The following is a 17,336-nucleotide window of genomic DNA, read 5'->3' on the forward strand; positions in this document are numbered from 1 at the left end:
ATTATGGCCTTCAAACGGCCAATGAAACGGTCACACGCTGCCGGAATGTTGTCCTGTAGTATTTTGACCCATTCCCGGCGAAGCCCTTGCTTGAGGTGATCGACACTTTGGTATTTTTTAGTGCCAACCTTGCTTTCCAAAATACTCTAGACATAATAGTCCATTGCGACGCGGGTCTCGATCAAGTCGCTTCTTTGCGTCTCGAACCATTTCTGCTGATGTTGCTGTTTTCTTCCGTCCACTTCCTTGACGTCGGGGTTCGCTACCAGTACGACACACAAAAAGTTTATTTACCTTAAAATGCTGGAGTGCTCTAACGATAGCCACTTGTGGTTTTCCAGCCAAATATAAAAAAATCACACTATCCCGTTTGAATTCCATCACGAATAACTTATTTCCTGGAAAGTTCTCACCAAAATACTTTTGTACGCTTGCAAACAATATAATGAGCTATCATTGGAATAATTTTAACAGTTGTCGGACGAGTGGCTTAGAAATTACAGCAACCCCAAGTTGGTTGCAGTTTTTTCATCTCATCCTAAATTATTTAAAAACTTCCCATTCAACTCACCCTTTCAACAATTAAAACAAAATCCAATCTGCTGAATAAATAGGCAAGTTCTTTATTATTATTATCATTAAAAGTCAGTATTAATTTAAAATACAAGACGTTGTCTTAAAGCTATTTAAAATCTATTATTATTTAGCAATTATAAACTCATTCGATAGGAGATAGATAATTGAAATAAATGGTAATTTTGAAATCATGAATAAAATTATTTAATTTTGGACATGCCGCCACAGTCTAGTATTGTTTATATACAATTACCTAAATTTATTGCTATCAAACAAAAAAATATATGAATTTTCAAATCGTCTAGTATGGGCAAAAAAAAAGAGAACGAAACAAAAAGTAAAAAATTTAAAATATTAATAAAAAATAAAGAATAATAGAAGAAAAATTTGGAAGCCAATTAAGAAAGAAGTAGAAAACGTTTGCAATATTTTTCCTGATTTTTTTAATCAGTTTTTAATTTGAATTTTTACACTAACAGTTTTCAAAATATCGAATGGTTCTCCAGGAAAGGATTCTCCTACCATAAACCGTATTTCTCAAGAAGCTACAAGCATTTAGAATCAAGACTCGGGCCTAAAACAAACCCAACTATTCATCAGAGTTCTTCTATAGTCTATAGGATATCCTAAAGATTTCTTTGGGCAACAGGAAACCGAGAGGTGTTATATTGCCTATAATATACAATGAAGACTTCTATTATATGTAGGACACCTTGACAGAATAATCCCTTAATGACAGAATACGTCCTAGAGGGATATAACTTTTCGAAAAATATCGACGAAATCATGTTTTAATTATTTTTGTTCAAAAGAACCACACGAACCGTGGTCGTGGAGAAATCTTTTAGAAAAATTAAAAATGATGACGAGGAGTTTTATCCGTGTTTTCTTATTCTGAGGGTCTTAATGGTCTAAACACCAAGCAGGGGGGTTTAATTTGGAGGGGAAGTTATTTTCATTTTCGTCTAGTCTAGTCGCCTTTCCCAGGTCCATAATGGCGAAAGCACCGACCAGATGGTCTTGTTAGGAGGGGAAGTTTTTGTTTTTTGCAAGCATTACAAAGAAAACAAATTTATCGATTTTCAATTCTTTCCCATATATATTAACTTTTTCTCATAAGCAAATTCTCATTTTCGTCTAGTCCGCAATTAGTCGACCCTGCATGGAAAAGTAAAAAGGTAAAGTTTAATATTAAAATAGATATTGAAATGGCCGTAACCCTGTTATTGATACCAAAAAAAAAATCCATTATGTCCATGTTGTGGTAGTTCATAACACCAATATTTATTTTGAATCATGGCCCGTCGAACGATGATCAGGACGCTCAAAAAAGGTATTATACCACATCGTTTTGTTGAACAGGAACCAAAAGAGGAAGTATGGTATTGGCGATTAGCTATAGACCAAATGTAGTTAAATTCGGTTAAAAAGAAAGAGGTGGTAAGTTCGGGCCGATACGGGTATTTATCATGCAAAACTGCGAGAAAGATATGTCCCCATCGCTTTGCTTCAGCAGAGTTCAACAGGAGAGAAATGATATTTACTATCAACAAAATTAAGCTTAAGTCAATGAGCTGCTTATTAATTTTGAGATATACGTCCATTGGGTGTTTTGTCAGCAATTGTGCATTTGAATTGCATCCATATCTAGTCGTCTTCTAGTTAGTCATAACAAGTCATTATTAATTTTGAGCCTTACGTCCAATGATACTCTGATCAGGTTGTCCAAAATATGAATATCATTTTGCGTGGGTATTTGGGTATTTCCCCTAAAAGTTGTGCGAAACTAAATTACATGGCATTAGAGCCATGTAATTCCACTGTCACACTCGTTCGACTTTGATTTCATAGAAACTGGAATTTCATATTCATTGCACAATATCATGTTCAGCTAAACAGAAAAAAACTTGAAGAGATAATTGAAAATGAAAAACATGTCTTACGGCTCCGCTTACGGGTTTTGTGAAAAAATATAACGCTTTAGTGACAAGATACTGAGCTATTATTTAAAGCACATCTTTTTATCAGTATTGTCCAAACATTTATCTTCTTACCTATGTCAATCACTGTTTAATAGGGTGACTTTACTCTCTCTACTAGGGAGATGATTTCTTTTAAAAAAATTTTGGAAACATTCCCTCTTAATTGACTTCCTTGTTATGTAATAGACCCATAGCTTTGTTATGTTATGTATAACTTCCGGCCTTAAAGGTTTCACAAAAGAGAGAGGCATCTCGAAAACCACGAAGTTTAATAAAGCTGATCAAGTTAAAAAAACAAACTAAAGAAAAATATAAAATTAAGTCAAACATAAAAACTTAAATGTTAATGGACTACTTTACAAATCTATCTATAATCTTTCTTGCTTCCCATTTTCTGGTTGATGATGGTCATAAGATTAATTCAACTAAGTTTGCTACGTATATATGTATTATTACACCTTTAAATATTTGCACTAATTTCTCGACGATCATTGTGTTTTGTGTTTTTGTGGGGAACACAGGGAAGAATTATAATGGTTGGGGGATGGAAAGGATATTGGTTTGGTTGTTCCTAAATGTGCACCGAAAAGTGTATTTTTTGGATTTCCTCTATCACGGACAACAGGGTATATCATATAGCTCACATATGCCCTCATCTTGACTTAAATCAAAATTATAATCATTTTGTGGTGGATTTAAAGGCATCAAAGGGGCATTTTCTGCAAAGCGGAAAAAAAAACGAAATGTAAATTTATAGACTTAGACATTATTAAAAAAAAATGGCTTACCCATATGTGGATCATCGGGAAAGAATCTTCTTAAAGAATGTCCAGCCGTGCAATTTTGCAAGACTATACGTGCCGTCAGTTGATTTTCCAGCGCCTCCATTTCTTCTTTTAGCTCGGGATTACAGAAATACGTATGCTCTTCATTGACTAGATTTGCTTTGGTGGAGGTTTGTTGTAATGTACCCGATGTTGTGGAATATGTTGATGATGAGGACAGTGTGGGTGAGGGTGTTTCCAAACGTGAATATTGCCTGGCTGATTCGGTTTCGGGTTTCGTTGTACTACAACGACCCTGATTTGTAACCAATCGTACATCTATGGTACTGCCATTGTCCAAGGAAATGTGCAACGAATTCTAGAGTACAAATAGAAAGGAAAAATAAATACAAAATTAAATTCATTCGATCAATTTGGAAATAACGCCACTGTAGCTTAAGAAAAAAAAATCGACCAGTTTCTGAAAAAATTATTCCTGTTGAAAAACATCGTACAAAGGCATTTTTGCAGTAACCGAAAAATGGCTCGTGAGCAGAACATATCGCAATTTTCCATTCGGCAAATATTGAAAAATGAGCTCGGGGTAAAGCCGTTGAAATACCAAAAAGTGGAAGAACTTGTTTACTTGCCAAAGAGGTCAGCTGAAAATGTGCACCTTCGGTTGGTGATGGTGTGGGCCGCCATAAAAGCCGATGGCCGCACTCTCAGAATAAATGCCGATTATTATCGCCTTAATATTCTGGAGGATGTATTAAAGTCTTGAACACGCAAACAGTTAAACAGTTAAAATGTGGCCTTAGTTACCGAAGCTTTGTTTCTATAGCAAAAAATGTCACTTTAGTTTCTGACGTATTATTCTTTTCTATAGGAAAAAGTTTGACCTCAGTTTCTGTAGCAATGTAGAAAACAATTCGGCGAATACTGAGGAAATTTTTTTCCCACAGAAAACATAGCCTCTATTTCTAAGGTATTTTCTCTATGGAAAAAATTTAAGCTTACTTGGCTTTAGATTCTTAGCCATTTTAATATAAACAAGTTAAAAAGTATCTGTCAGTTTTGCCGACAGATGTATACCCTCAGCCAATGTACGATTACCTAAACATATTTTGACTTCTGTTATTAATATTCAGATGTCTAACCTCTTGTGGAGTACGTTCCGAAAGAATGGGTCAATATTGGCCATTTCGTATCGGACCTAAATAAATATGATATAAATATTGCGACGTGCCAGGATTGGACTATTTTGGTAACTTCCTTCACTTTACATGACATATATGATCATTTTTAGAAAATCTTAACGTGCGTGGGCTACCAGATATAGTCGATTGAAGCATTCTATTTTCATGCTTCTCTAATACATATAAACATATTGGGCAATACTACAAGAAAATCGAACATTTATATCCAATTTATGGAATATCATAAATTCCATATTCATCTCAGGTTTCTAGCAAAGAGAAATATATTTAAATATAGCAAGTTGTAAAGAATCGCTGACTTGTTTCGCAAATTATGACAGTGTTGTAACTTGAAGGGGTTGAAATAATACACGCGTTTTCATTTCAGTAGTTTATTTCACAACGGATAACTTAAGACTAACAAAAAGGAATGATGAATGACAGATCATAAATATCAATAGAGTTGCCAATACTTATTAATATAAAATGGGGATATAACAGTCTCCCACGCTTAATAGAGATCATTAAAATGCAATCCATAATTATAAATAATAAGGTATTGAATTCAATTGCATTAATCAATTTCGTTCACATAATCTCTAAGATAACTTGGTTTTGTTCGGGAACGCTGAGATCTTCTTAGAGGTTGATGTTGTGGTTCCATCGATGATTGGTCTACTTGAGGTTGTCGGACATTTAAATTATTATCTTGAAAAGCTGGTTGAGACGGTGTATGAGTAATTGGTCTATTGTCGTTATGTTGAGAAGATTCTTGAGTATCTGCTTGAATTGATGTGTGTTGCGGTGGTTCTTGCGTAGATGGTATATTTTCTTGAGATGGTTGAAGATTTTGTTGTGGAGGTTGTTGAAGTGTTGGGTTATTTCCTGGATTATATTGATATTGTTGGTATGCTGGAAATGAGTAATGTTGATATCTATTCTCTGGTTGTTCTGTTGACGAATTATCTATGTCTGGATCGAAGTGGACTTTACGTTTTTGAACATTGGTTGCTTTTAGCTGATCGATATGGCGTTTCAAAACATAGCCATCATCTAACTTCACGAGGTAATGTAACTGTCCATACTTCTCAACTATGGTACCAGTTTTCCATACAGTTTTATTATTTCTCATGTGTAAAACTTGGACTCTTCCTCCAACGCTTAATTGTCGAACGCCTGGAATCGGTTTGGTTGTTTGAAATTGCATTTTTGGCTTTATAGCATCTAGTCTTATTCGAATACGTCGGTTAAAGTATAATTCGGCTGGACTCTTCCCGCTTGACAAAGGTGTAGCTCGATATCTTTGTAGAATCTCATTGACTTTATTTTGCAGTGCTCCTTGTTCGGACGACATTGCCTTTAATTTTCGCTTAAGAGTCTGGACGTTGCGCTCGGCTAACCCATTAGTACTAGGGTGTCCCGGTGCTATTAATTTTTGGAAAATTCCGTTTTTGGAACAATATGACTTGAAAACATCACTAGTAAAAATTGTTGCATTGTCTGAGACCATTATAATCGGGAAACCGTGAATAGAAAATATATCATCTAGAAGTTTTATTGTGATAGCTGTTGTGGGAGCATCCCGAGTAATTTTTATCTCTGCCCATCTTGATTTTGCATCTACAACAATTAGAAAATTATAACCTTGAAAAGGACCAGCGTAGTCGATGTGAATTCTGTCCCAGTTTCCATCTGGTTCCTCCCATTTATGTAGCGGGGCTTTTGCTGGTTTAGATTGAACCTGTACGCAGGCTTCGCAGGACCTTACCATTCTCTCTATATCAGCATCGATACCTTTCCAGAAGCAGTATCTCCTGGCGAGTTGTTTCATTTTAGTAATGCCTAGGTGTGTGTAGTGAAGCTCTTGGAGAATTTGAGTTTGAAGCTTTTTTGGAATCAATACTCTTTGATCCTTGAATATTATACCATTGTTTAGCGTATACATTTCATTACTGTCATGGTCACTGACTAATTGTTTTAAAATACTGGATAGTTCTGGATCATTTGCAGTTTCTTTCGCTAGAATCTCAGCATTGATAAATTCACTCGAAATTTCGAATATTGATAATAGGCATAGTTGATTTACTTCTTCATTTATTACTTGATCTGTTGAAGGTTTTACTAAATCTTTTGTTGCTCGGGAAAGGCAGTCGACATTTGTATTTTCTGAACCCTTTTTGAAAACAATCTCATAATCAAAATTCGATAAAAACTCTGCATATCGCAATAACCTCGCTGATGTCATTGCGGGTAATTTATTGTGCTGATGAAAAATTCTGGTCAATGGGCGATTGTCAGTAAGTAATTTGAATTTCCGACCGTATAAATAATTGAAAAAGTGATTTATGGTGAAGATAATTGCCAAAGCCTCGCGATCTAACTGGCTGTAGTTTTTCTCGGCTTGCGTTAATGATCGAGAAGCAAATGCCACAGGATGTTCGCGTCCATTAACTATATGCGACATCACACCGGCTATTCCCGTTGGGCTGGCATCACATGCAACTACTACGGGCAATTGTGGATCAAATGGCATTAGAACTTGATCGCTGGCTATGGTATTTTTAAGCTTTAAAAATGATGCTTCACAATCTGTTGACCAATAAAATTTCTTATTTTTTTGTAATAATTGACGTAGTGGTGACGTTATCGATGACATCTCTGGAATAAATCTGGCATAATAAGTCACCATACCTAAGAAACGTCTAACATCATCTACCGTTGTTGGTCGAGGAATGTTTATTATTCCTTGAACTTTTGATGGAGATTTTGAAACTTTGTTATGTTCAATAACGTGACCTAAGTATTCTATTTTTGTCTTCATGAATGAGCATTTATTTAAATTTAGATGTAAATCATGGTCTTTCAGGCGTTGTAGACATTCGTGCAAATTATATTTACATTCGGAGTCTGTAGCTCCGTATACGATTATGTCATCGAAGTAAGACATGGTATTTCTTAGCCCGGATAAAATCTGTTCCATAATTCGGTTGAATTCTGAAGGTGCTGTCTTTATGCCAAAGGACAGGCGATTTACCAAATAAGTGCCTCGATGTGTTGAAATAGTCTGGATTTGACTTGACTCTTTGTCTACCTTTATGTGTAAATACGCTTTGAATAAATCGAGTCTACAAAAATATCTTGCACCCTTGAGTTTGTTTAAAATCTCATCAACTCGTCGAATCGGGTAATTTGCTGAGACCAGTTTCGGATTCACCCCCACCTTATAGTCGACACACAGTCGAACACCTCCGTCTGACTTCGGAATAATTACTAAGGGTGATCCCCAATCACTTCGTTCAACTTTTGATATAATTCCAGCATATTCCAAATCATTTAGCTCTTTTTCTACTTGATCACGGAGTGCAAAGGGTACCTCACGTTCTTTGAAAAATTGTGGTCTTGAATTTTCCCTTAATTGCAACTTAACTTCATAATTGGGTACACATCCCACTCTTTCCACGAATACATCTTGAAATTTATTTATTAAATCTTCTATAGAGTGTGTGAATCCTGATGCTGTATTATTTATTGAATAAAATCCCTTTTCATCGATATCTTGGAGATTAATGTCTAATTTACGAATCCAAATTCGACCTAGTAATGACTCATAATCATTCGGCACGACGTACATCTCCTCAGTTGAACGTTTGTTTTTGTATTGAACATTTACTTTTACTTTTCCGTATGGAATTAATATGTTTTTTGTATATGATCGAAACGCTATCGTCGACGGTTGTAATTGTGTTTGAATTTGCAGCTGATTATACTCACTCTTTCTTATAAGTGTATACTTAACTCCTGAGTCTACTTCGAATTGTTGACGGCGACCATTTATTTGAACGTTGACCATGTACTTGTCATCATCTCTGCGATCATATGATTGACTGTGATGAATATCAATTATTTTATTTATGCCATGCATGTTGAAAACTGTTTCGTCGTATTCGTCGTTCGTTGCGATTGAATTATTATTTGATGTTGACAATAAAGTTTTTATGCAAACTTGTTTGACGTGCCCTGGTTTTCCACAAGCTTTGCACTTTAGACGTTTAGGGTTGGTACGACAATCCTTTACCTTATGGTTATTTCTACCGCAGCGAATGCATAAATTGTCGATACCCAACTGGGAAAAATTTACCTTTGTTTTTGAAGATGTTGAACTCCTTGAAGAAGACCTTTGAAATTTCTGTCGGCCATTTCGATTTGATGATCTGGATCGTACTTTGTTGACGTCACTTGTTGCGCTGTTTTTGGATTCCAACTCCCGGCTGTCTATTCTTGAAGCTTCCAATGACACGGCTTTTTCTAATATTTTGTTGAAGTCTGGTTCTTCCGACTGTAGGAGTTGTTCTCTGATGTGCCCATCTTTTAATCCCCGAATGAACTGAGCTCGAAGGAAAATGTTGGATATGTCAGCTTTGCAGTCACAAGTTGACACAAACTCGCACTCGTTCAAATCTCGGCGGAGCATAGCTACATATTCGGAAAGTGTTTGACCTTCCCCTTGGTACGTTGATAAAAATCGGTGTTGAAGTACAAAAACGTTTTTCTTTGGGCATAAATGTGTCTCCAATTTGCGTACCAATACATCATACTCAACATCACTTATCTTTTGTGGGGCCACTAAGGATACCATCAGCATAAAATGTTTAGGGCCAATCGAATTTATCAGTATCTGGTGACATACCGCTTTATCGGTTAATACTCCTCTCATTGACAGATAATTCTCGAACCTTTGCATGTAGAATTTGAAGTTTTCCTTGGTAGCATCGTATTGCTCAAATGGTGGAATTATTATTTGTAATGGCGGCGCATTTTGTTGTTGTACTGGTTGCGGATGGAAAACTGTTTGCCTTTCTGCAAGTTGTTTCAGCAATTCGCTTTGACTTTTGTTGAAAATATCCAGTAATTGTTGAAATTGATCTGCGTTCATCTTGAGTTGTTTGAATTTATTTTAATCGAAATGAATTTTACTTTTTATCTCGTCGCCAATCTGTTGTAACTTGAAGGGGTTGAAATAATACACGCGTTTTCATTTCAGTAGTTTATTTCACAACGGATAACTTAAGACTAACAAAAAGGAATGATGAATGACAGATCATAAATATCAATAGAGTTGCCAATACTTATTAATATAAAATGGGGATATAACAGACAGATACAAGTATTGAAAATTGTGACCCTTTGTAAATGAGGTACCAGAAGGGGTTCACAGATATATATCATCAGCACAACAGATAATTGTTTATCAAAAATGTTTGTATTTGTCGAATTTTAGGAGAGTTGGATGCTTATTTCGCTTTCTTTGATCCTTTGTAGAGGAAGTACCAGAAGAAGTGGGCCGATATATCCCATCTTCATAACAGATCTTTTGTTAGTGAAAATAATGGGATATATGAAATATAAGGAGAACCTGACGCTTATTTCGGATTTTATAAACGTCTTGGTTATTCAAAAATTTTACCCTTAGTCGGGGAGGTACGAGAAAGACTTGATGGAGTGTGGATGGATTATTCATTTTTGCACCTGACCTAGAATTAACGAAAACATTAGGATTTGCAAAGTTGGAGCGAAATCGTATTATTGCTTCTCTTGCAGAAAAAATATATATTTTTTTTCGAAAATGTGGGGAATGTACAAGAAGGAGTGGACCGATGTATTCCATTTTGGCACCAGACCTTTGGGTTTATATAATTATTGCCATGTGTGAAAATTGAAGATAATCGGACTCTTAAATCAAATTTTATAAGAGTTGCAACTATTCAAAATTTTGACTTTTTGTGGGAGAGGTACTTGATGGTGTGGATAGATGTTGTCCATTTTCGCACCTGACGTAGCACTGACGCAAATATCAGCGCTTGCAAAGTTAGAGCAAAATCGTATTATCGTTTCTCTTTCTGTGCAAAATTTTTTTTTTGAGAATTTTGACCTTTTATGGGGGAGGTACCAAAAGGAACGGACCGATATATTCCATCTTAACACCAGGCCTTGGGTTGGTAAAAATATTGGCATGTGTGAAACTTCAAGACAATCGGACTGTTATATCACATTTTATAAGACTTGAAATTATTCAAAATTTTGACCCTTTGTGGGGGAGGTACTTGATGGAGTGGACCGATATTGACCATTTTCGCACCTGATATAGTACTGATGCAAATATTAAGATTTGCAAAGTTGGAGCAAAATCGGATCATCCTTTCACTTTCTGTGCAAAAAATATATTTTTTGCAAATTTCGACCTTTTGTGGGGGGAGGTACCAGAAGGAGTGGACAAATATTGCTCATATTCACACCAGACCTTGGGTTAATATAAATATTTGGATGTGTGAAATTTGAAAACAATCGGGCTCTTACATCAAATTTTATGAGAGTTGTAATTATTCAAAATTTTGACCATTTGTGGGGGAGGTATTTGATGGAGTGGACCTATATTGTCCATTTTCACACCTAGCCTAGCACTCAGGCAAATATTAGTATATGCAAAGTTGGAGCAAAATCGGATCATCCTTTCACTTTCTGTGCAAAAAATATATTTTTTGCAAATTTCGATCTTTTGTGGGGGGAGGTACCAGAAGGAGTGGACAAATATTGCTCATATTCACACCAGACCTTGGGTTAATATAAATATTCGGATGTGAGAAATTTGAGAACAATCGGGCTCTTACATCAAATTTTATGAGAGTTGCAATTATTCAAAATTTTGACCATTTGTGGGGGAGGTACTTGATGGAGTGGACCTATATTGTCCATTTTCACACCTAGCCTAGCACTCATGCAAACATTATTATATGCAAAGTTGGAGCAAAATCGGATCAGCCTTTCACTTTCTGTGCAAAAAATACATTTTTTGAAAATTTCGACCTTTTGTGGGGGAGGTACCAGAAGGAGTGGACCGATATTGCCCATCTCCGAACTCGATCTAAGTTTGACAAAAATATTACGATGTACCAAGTTTGGACAAAATCGGATACTTCCTTCTCTTTGCCAGCCAGACAGACGGACAGACGGACGGACATCGCTAGATCGACTCCAAATGTCCTGAAACGGATTTGGTCCAAAGAGACCTAGGGTCTAAAACAGTTATTTCGACTAGGCACATTTTGACCTCTGTAGCCATATGGCTGAGGGTATAAAAAATTAGTCTCAGTTTCAGAGAAATTGTTTTTATAAAAAAATCGCCCTCAGTGTCTGATGCTTTTTTGCCTATAAAAAATGGACCTCAGTTTCCAATGCATTTTTGCCTATAAAAAATGGACCTCAGTTTCCGATGCATTTTTCTATAGAAATTCTGCGGCATTTTTTTCGATATAAAAATATTTGGGCTCAGACTCCAGTCATATATCCCAAAATCTGAGTTATTCGTTCATTCTAATCAAAGGGGTATCAAATGTACAAAAAATATAGTTGTGTAGGGTATCACATGTTCGGCCAATTACTTGATGTTTTATTATTTTGCATTTTTTAAATTGTTTTTTTTTTATTCAACAACAAAGAAGGAAAAATATGAAACGAGCAACGCATTTTTTTTTTTTTTGTCATATGTTAATGAACAATTGAAAGAAATGAATAGGAAAAGAAAGATAAGAAGACAGCTAAAAATAGAAATCTATAAAAACCACCTGCATATAATCACCACACGAAAATGTTTGAAGACCTGCGCTTGCATCTACATATTTATTGAATAAATGTGTGCGGCGTAATTGGCGGTGATGGTGGTCAAATCTCAAATTAAAAAAAATCGTAAAATGTGGAATTTATGCTTGTTTAGGTATTAAACACAAACGAAAATAGGATTAAAGGGCGTTTGAGTGCATGGAAATAATTTGAGAATTTTTTCTCTCAAAGTATATTTTTACAAGAAACGTTTAAAAAAAACACTGTTTTTGAGGAAAATAGAACATAAAAATCAGCATATGCCGATACGATCGTATATATCCTTATGACCGCTTTTTTGGACAAGGTTTCAAAAGAATATGTCAATATGCTATATCTTCAAATATAAATAATTTCAAATGGATGCATATATTATTTAGGTTTTGCTTTTTTGTGACAATACCACCGTACAGGCGAAAGAAAAACACCATTCCAAATGAGTTTTTCAAATTTTTGATTAACTAAGTCAAAACATTGAGAATTTTCCAGGGTGAGATGAAAAAACTGCAACTAACTTCAGATGGCTTTCGTCTCTAAGCCACTCGTCGAACAGCTGTTAGAATTATTTCAGTCACAGCTCATTTTATTGTTTACAAGCCAACAAAAGCATTTTTGTGAGAATTTTCCAGAAAAAAAGTTATTCGTGATGGAATTTAAGCGTGATAGTGTAATTTCTTTAAATTTGGCTGGAAAACCACAAGTGGCTATCGTTAGAGCACTCTAGAATTTAAATGTGTATAAATCTTTTGTGTCTCGTACCATCGCTCGTTACTCGGTCGGTGATACTGGTAGCGTAGCCGGACGTGTCAAGGAAGTGGACGGAAGAAAACAGCAATATCAGCAGAAATTGTTCGAAAAATAAAGAAATTCCAAAAAGTGCAAGAACTTACACCGCATCGGAAAGAAAATAGACTCAAAAGAGCTAAAGAGTTGCTTCTTTTGGTCGAAAGTGATTAACTGCCGTGTTCTTCGATGAGAAAACATTGGTTGTCCAGCAGTTTGTAAACAAACAAAATTATCGTGTTTACTTGCCAAAGAGGTCAGCTGAAAATGTGCACCTTGGGTTGGCTACCACAACAGCCGATGGTCGCTCTCCGCTCGTATTAATCGACCGTGGCTTCGGAATAATTGCCGAATATTATCGCGAAAATATTCTAAAGGGTGTATTAAAGCCTTGGGCACGCAAACAGGACTCAGCGCCATCCCACTCAGCTCGGGCCACCCAAGAATGTTTACAAACTGAGGTTCCTCGCTTTATTTCCAACGCACAATTGCCACCAAAATCTCCGGACACCAATCCGTTGGACTATTGTGTCTGGAGAATTTTGGAAGGAAAAATTGGCACTAAAAAATACCAAAGTGTCGATCACCTCAAGCAAGTGCTTCGCCGGGAATGGGCCAAAATAACGCAGAGCAAGTGTGACGTGTTTCATTGGCCATTTAAAGAACAATCGAACAAATCTAAACATATTCTAAAATTTGATGCTATTTCCGACATTTTTTGCTTTCATTCAATAAAATTAAAAAAAAAAAAAAATAAAAAATAAAAATTATGGCGTTTGACTTTTTTGCAGTTTTTTATTGATCTTGCAATTGTTGATTCTTTTCAACATGTCCATGAGTTCTAGCGAGAGTGTACCAGCAAATTGGAGATATCAATTTCGCAGATATACCAAAAGGCCGCAATGCATTAGAGGTCTCCAAGTGAGACAGCGGCATTTCGGCAAAACTTGTGTCTCCCAATATAAAATAAATTTCACCATTGGTATTGTCAAATGTGGCATTGTATAAAATACACGACCAGGAGAAAACCCTCAGATTATGTATATATATTGTCATTTAAGCACAACGTTGATGTTGCCGTCGACTGTTCTTACGAAAGAAAAACTCATGTTAAAACTAAAAACTTGCTCTACTAAATGCCTTATATACTAGTTTCATTAAATAATAATTGATGGTTATACTCAAGGATCCGGCGACCTATAGGTTGTTACAATATATTTCTTGACAACAGGAGCGGAGTCAAAAAAGTAGCGTAACTTATAATATAAAAAACCCCAAACTCGCCATTGCTTTGTTTCAGTTTGCACATATACTGGCAATATTTCAATACAAATATTTCACAAAGCCTCTGTACTATCACTGTACAACTCATGAGTCACATATCGGACACAAAGAACCGCATTCCATGTTATTTCTTTGTAAACCGTTCCTCGAATATGACTGACCACAAGAGTAATGTTGTGCTTACCTTACGTTTTACTATTTGCACTTCTTCGTCATGACTGGGTATTGTAAAAACCACATCGTCACCAAATACCGAAAGTAAGTCATCGCGGGTTATATAGGCAAATGAATGATTTATAGCATCTTCTTGCACATTTTTGAGATTGCGTCGGGCGGCATCCAATAATGTATCAATTTCATCCTCCAGCGTTATTAATTGATTCGTGCGTGCCTTTACCTCTTTGCATATTGAATCGTCGCTTTCGCCATCCAGACCACCTCTGTCATGTAGAACAGACAAATTTATTTAAATTGAAAAACTTTTTATTACAACTTGTAACTTACCTCCATCGGACAACACTGGAGTAGCGTGTTTTTTCTATGAGACCAACACCTTCCAAAACATTTGTGATATCATAAATACGACGTTTCTGCACATCCAATATGTCAGCAGCCTAATTAATGGAAATGCCCGCGGGAAAGGCACAAGATGGCGGGAGTGAAGTATGAAAAAAGAATAAACAAAATAGCATTACGTAGTAAAACTCTCATTAACAATGTCGCTTAAAGAAATGGATTGTAGAACCTTTTGGCGCGTTAGTCAGGTGAAAACAAAATAAAACAATATTACAACAACACAAGGGCAACAATACATCGCATATTACACACTGTACCGACCGTCGTCACAACAATAACAATGTCAACATCTTTTTTTTATTGGTGGTTGATTTTTTTTATATCGAGATTTTGACAACTCTCGGAACCCAAAACTTACATCTTTGAGATCGATTTCGCCCCCATTTCTTATCATAAGATCGACGAATTTTTGTGTCAGCAAAACCAAGGAGCCAATAGCTCGTCCAGGTGTTTGTGGAGTTCGTTCATTTTTATCTCGTTCTGTGTTTGATAGCTGTTGTTGTCGGGGCGTTTCATATCCAGCACCACCATTGCTTGGTGGACACGACTTTTTCGGTGTATTTTCTGGCGTTTCCATCTTGGCAAATTATCACAATATATCAGCAAATAGTCCTGCTGTTACTACGTCCCGTTTTCGAATCGTCTTTTACACCGTAAACGTGTTTATTTTTATATTTTTAAGAATTAAATTCTAAATTTGGCGCTTGAGAAATACTAGCGCCATTTGGATTTTATTTTTTTCTCCTTTCATTCATTCATTTCATTGACATTTCCATGTTCATGAAAAGTTCGTGGCCGTTGGTTTTCACGCCGCCGTACCTTTGCCTTATATGCCGCCGGCTGATATGCCAAATAACGCGATAAAGGGCAAAATAGAATAAGCGATATTACAGTTATTACAGTTTGGATTGCTTATGTCAACAAGTCAAATCATATGGAAATGTGTTAGGATTTACTTTTGTCATGGTGATCAAAAAGATTGACGTTAATTAATAATTTTGTGCCTTTTAATACTGTTTTAATCATGGTACAATGATATCAAGGTAGGGCTATGATACCATATGATTTTAATTTTTTTTATTTTCTTGGCTTAATCATCTTTATTTGTTTATGTATGTGTTTTCTTTTCAATAACAAAAAAAAATGTTTAGAAAACTTCAAATTTGGGTGTTTTCAAAATGTTTATTTCAACGTATGCATCGACAAAATCTAGAGTTTTTGTAGCGAAATAATCCTTTAAGCTGCCCTCAGACACACCAACAGCTGGCCCAACTTGTCACTTTTAAGTTGTATGAAAAAGTTGGTCGGTCTCCTCGCACGTACCAACTTTTCATACAACTGTTGAACCAACTTTTCATTTACAAAGTATTTTTGAAGCGTCAACATAAACTCGGATGCTCTTGCGCTACTTGGAATTGATATAATTTTAGAGGAAGAAGTAGAAAGACAACTGCAGAGAAAGAAAAAGCTGAAGAAAAAAATGTGGTCAAAGCAGTGGTTCATAAACAGAAATAAATTGTTTCTATAAAATCGCGCTTCCTCTTCGCAATCACTCATTTTTATTTATGTTTTATTTTAGTTTTTTTTCTTGTTTTGTTTTATGATTATGTTTTGTTTTCGTTTCTCTTCTTGCGCTCAGCGCTCAGCTTATGTATGTGCTGCTTCACCAAAGTCAAGACATAAAAGAAGAAAACACTGAAGCGCATTGACGCTTCCTCTTCGCGCGCATTGACGCTTCCTCTTCGCAATCACTCATTTTTATTTATGTTTTATTTTAGTTTATTTTTTCTTGTTTTGTTTTATGATTATGTTTTGTTTTCGTTTCTCTTCTTGCGCTCAGCGCTCAGCTTATGTATGTGCTGCTTCACCAAAGTCAAAACATATAAGAAGAAAACACTGAAGTTGGTACAACTTGGCCTCGCACGCACCAACAGTTGGCCCAACTTACGAAATTATAAAAAATTTTTGATATTTCAAACCAACTTCAACCAACTTTCGAAAAAGTTGTACAACTAGCCCTCAGACGCACCAATAGTTGTACCAACTTGTCACAAGTTGGGCCAACTTTCGAAAAAGTTGTACAACTAGCCCTCAGACGCACCAATAGTTGTACCAACTTGTCACAAGTTGGGCCAACTTTCGAAAAAGTTGTACAACTAGCCCTCAGACGCACCAATAGTTGTACCAACTTGTCACAAGTTTGGCCAACAGTTGGTGTGTCAGAGGGCTAGTTGTACAACTTTTTCGAAAGTTGGTTGGAAATATCAAAAATTTTTGATAATTTCGTAAGTTGGGCCAACTGTTGGTGCGTGCGAGGCCAAGTTGTACCAACTTCAGAGTTTTCTTCTTTTATGTCTTGACTTTGGTGAAGCAGCACATACATAAGCTGAGCGCTGAGCGCAAGAAGAGAAACGAAAACAAAACATAATCATAAAACAAAACAAGAAAAAAAACTAAAATAAAACATAAATAAAAATGAGTGATTGCGAAGAGGAAGCGTCAATGCGCGATTTTATAGA

At 35.9% G+C, this 17,336-nt stretch overlaps 1 protein-coding gene across 3 annotated transcripts; it reads right to left on the reverse strand.

Moving 5' to 3' along the window:
- Positions 1-600: 600 nt before the first annotated feature.
- Positions 601-15,576, reverse strand: LOC101896777 (transcription factor E2F2). Of its 3 annotated transcripts, XM_059124758.1 has the most exons (5): positions 15,176-15,576; positions 14,746-14,855; positions 14,426-14,681; positions 3,347-3,701; positions 601-3,277 (listed from the first exon to the last, which is right to left on the reverse strand). In XM_059124758.1, exons 1-5 carry the CDS (start codon positions 15,392-15,394, stop codon positions 3,171-3,173), a joined length of 1,047 nt encoding a protein of 348 aa, XP_058980741.1. In that variant the 5' UTR covers positions 15,395-15,576; the 3' UTR covers positions 601-3,170. The 3 variants fall into 3 exon arrangements, with proteins under 3 accessions (XP_058980741.1, XP_058980739.1, XP_058980740.1); XM_059124756.1 differs by lacking the exons at positions 14,426-14,681; positions 14,746-14,855; positions 15,176-15,576 and adding an exon at positions 8,660-10,011; XM_059124757.1 differs by lacking the exons at positions 601-3,277; positions 14,426-14,681; positions 14,746-14,855; positions 15,176-15,576 and adding an exon at positions 8,293-10,024 and having other exon boundaries at positions 3,562-3,701.
- Positions 15,577-17,336: the final 1,760 nt, after the last annotated feature.

Source organism: Musca domestica, unplaced genomic scaffold, assembly GCF_030504385.1.
Source record: "Musca domestica strain aabys unplaced genomic scaffold, Musca_domestica.polishedcontigs.V.1.1 3, whole genome shotgun sequence".
NCBI lineage: Eukaryota > Metazoa > Arthropoda > Insecta > Diptera > Muscidae > Musca > Musca domestica.

Excerpts from the sequence above, each read along its gene's own strand:
- LOC101896777 (XM_059124756.1), bottom strand. The coding sequence starts at position 9,454 with ATGAACGCAGATCAATTTCAACAATTACTGGATATTTTCAACAAAAGT. Across the intron at positions 3,702-8,659 it reads CAACATCTTCAAAAACAAAG|AATTCGTTGCACATTTCCTT; the intron begins GTAAATTTTTCC and ends TTTGTACTCTAG. Across the intron at positions 3,278-3,346 it reads TCCCGATGATCCACATATGG|AAAATGCCCCTTTGATGCCT; the intron begins GTAAGCCATTTT and ends TCCGCTTTGCAG.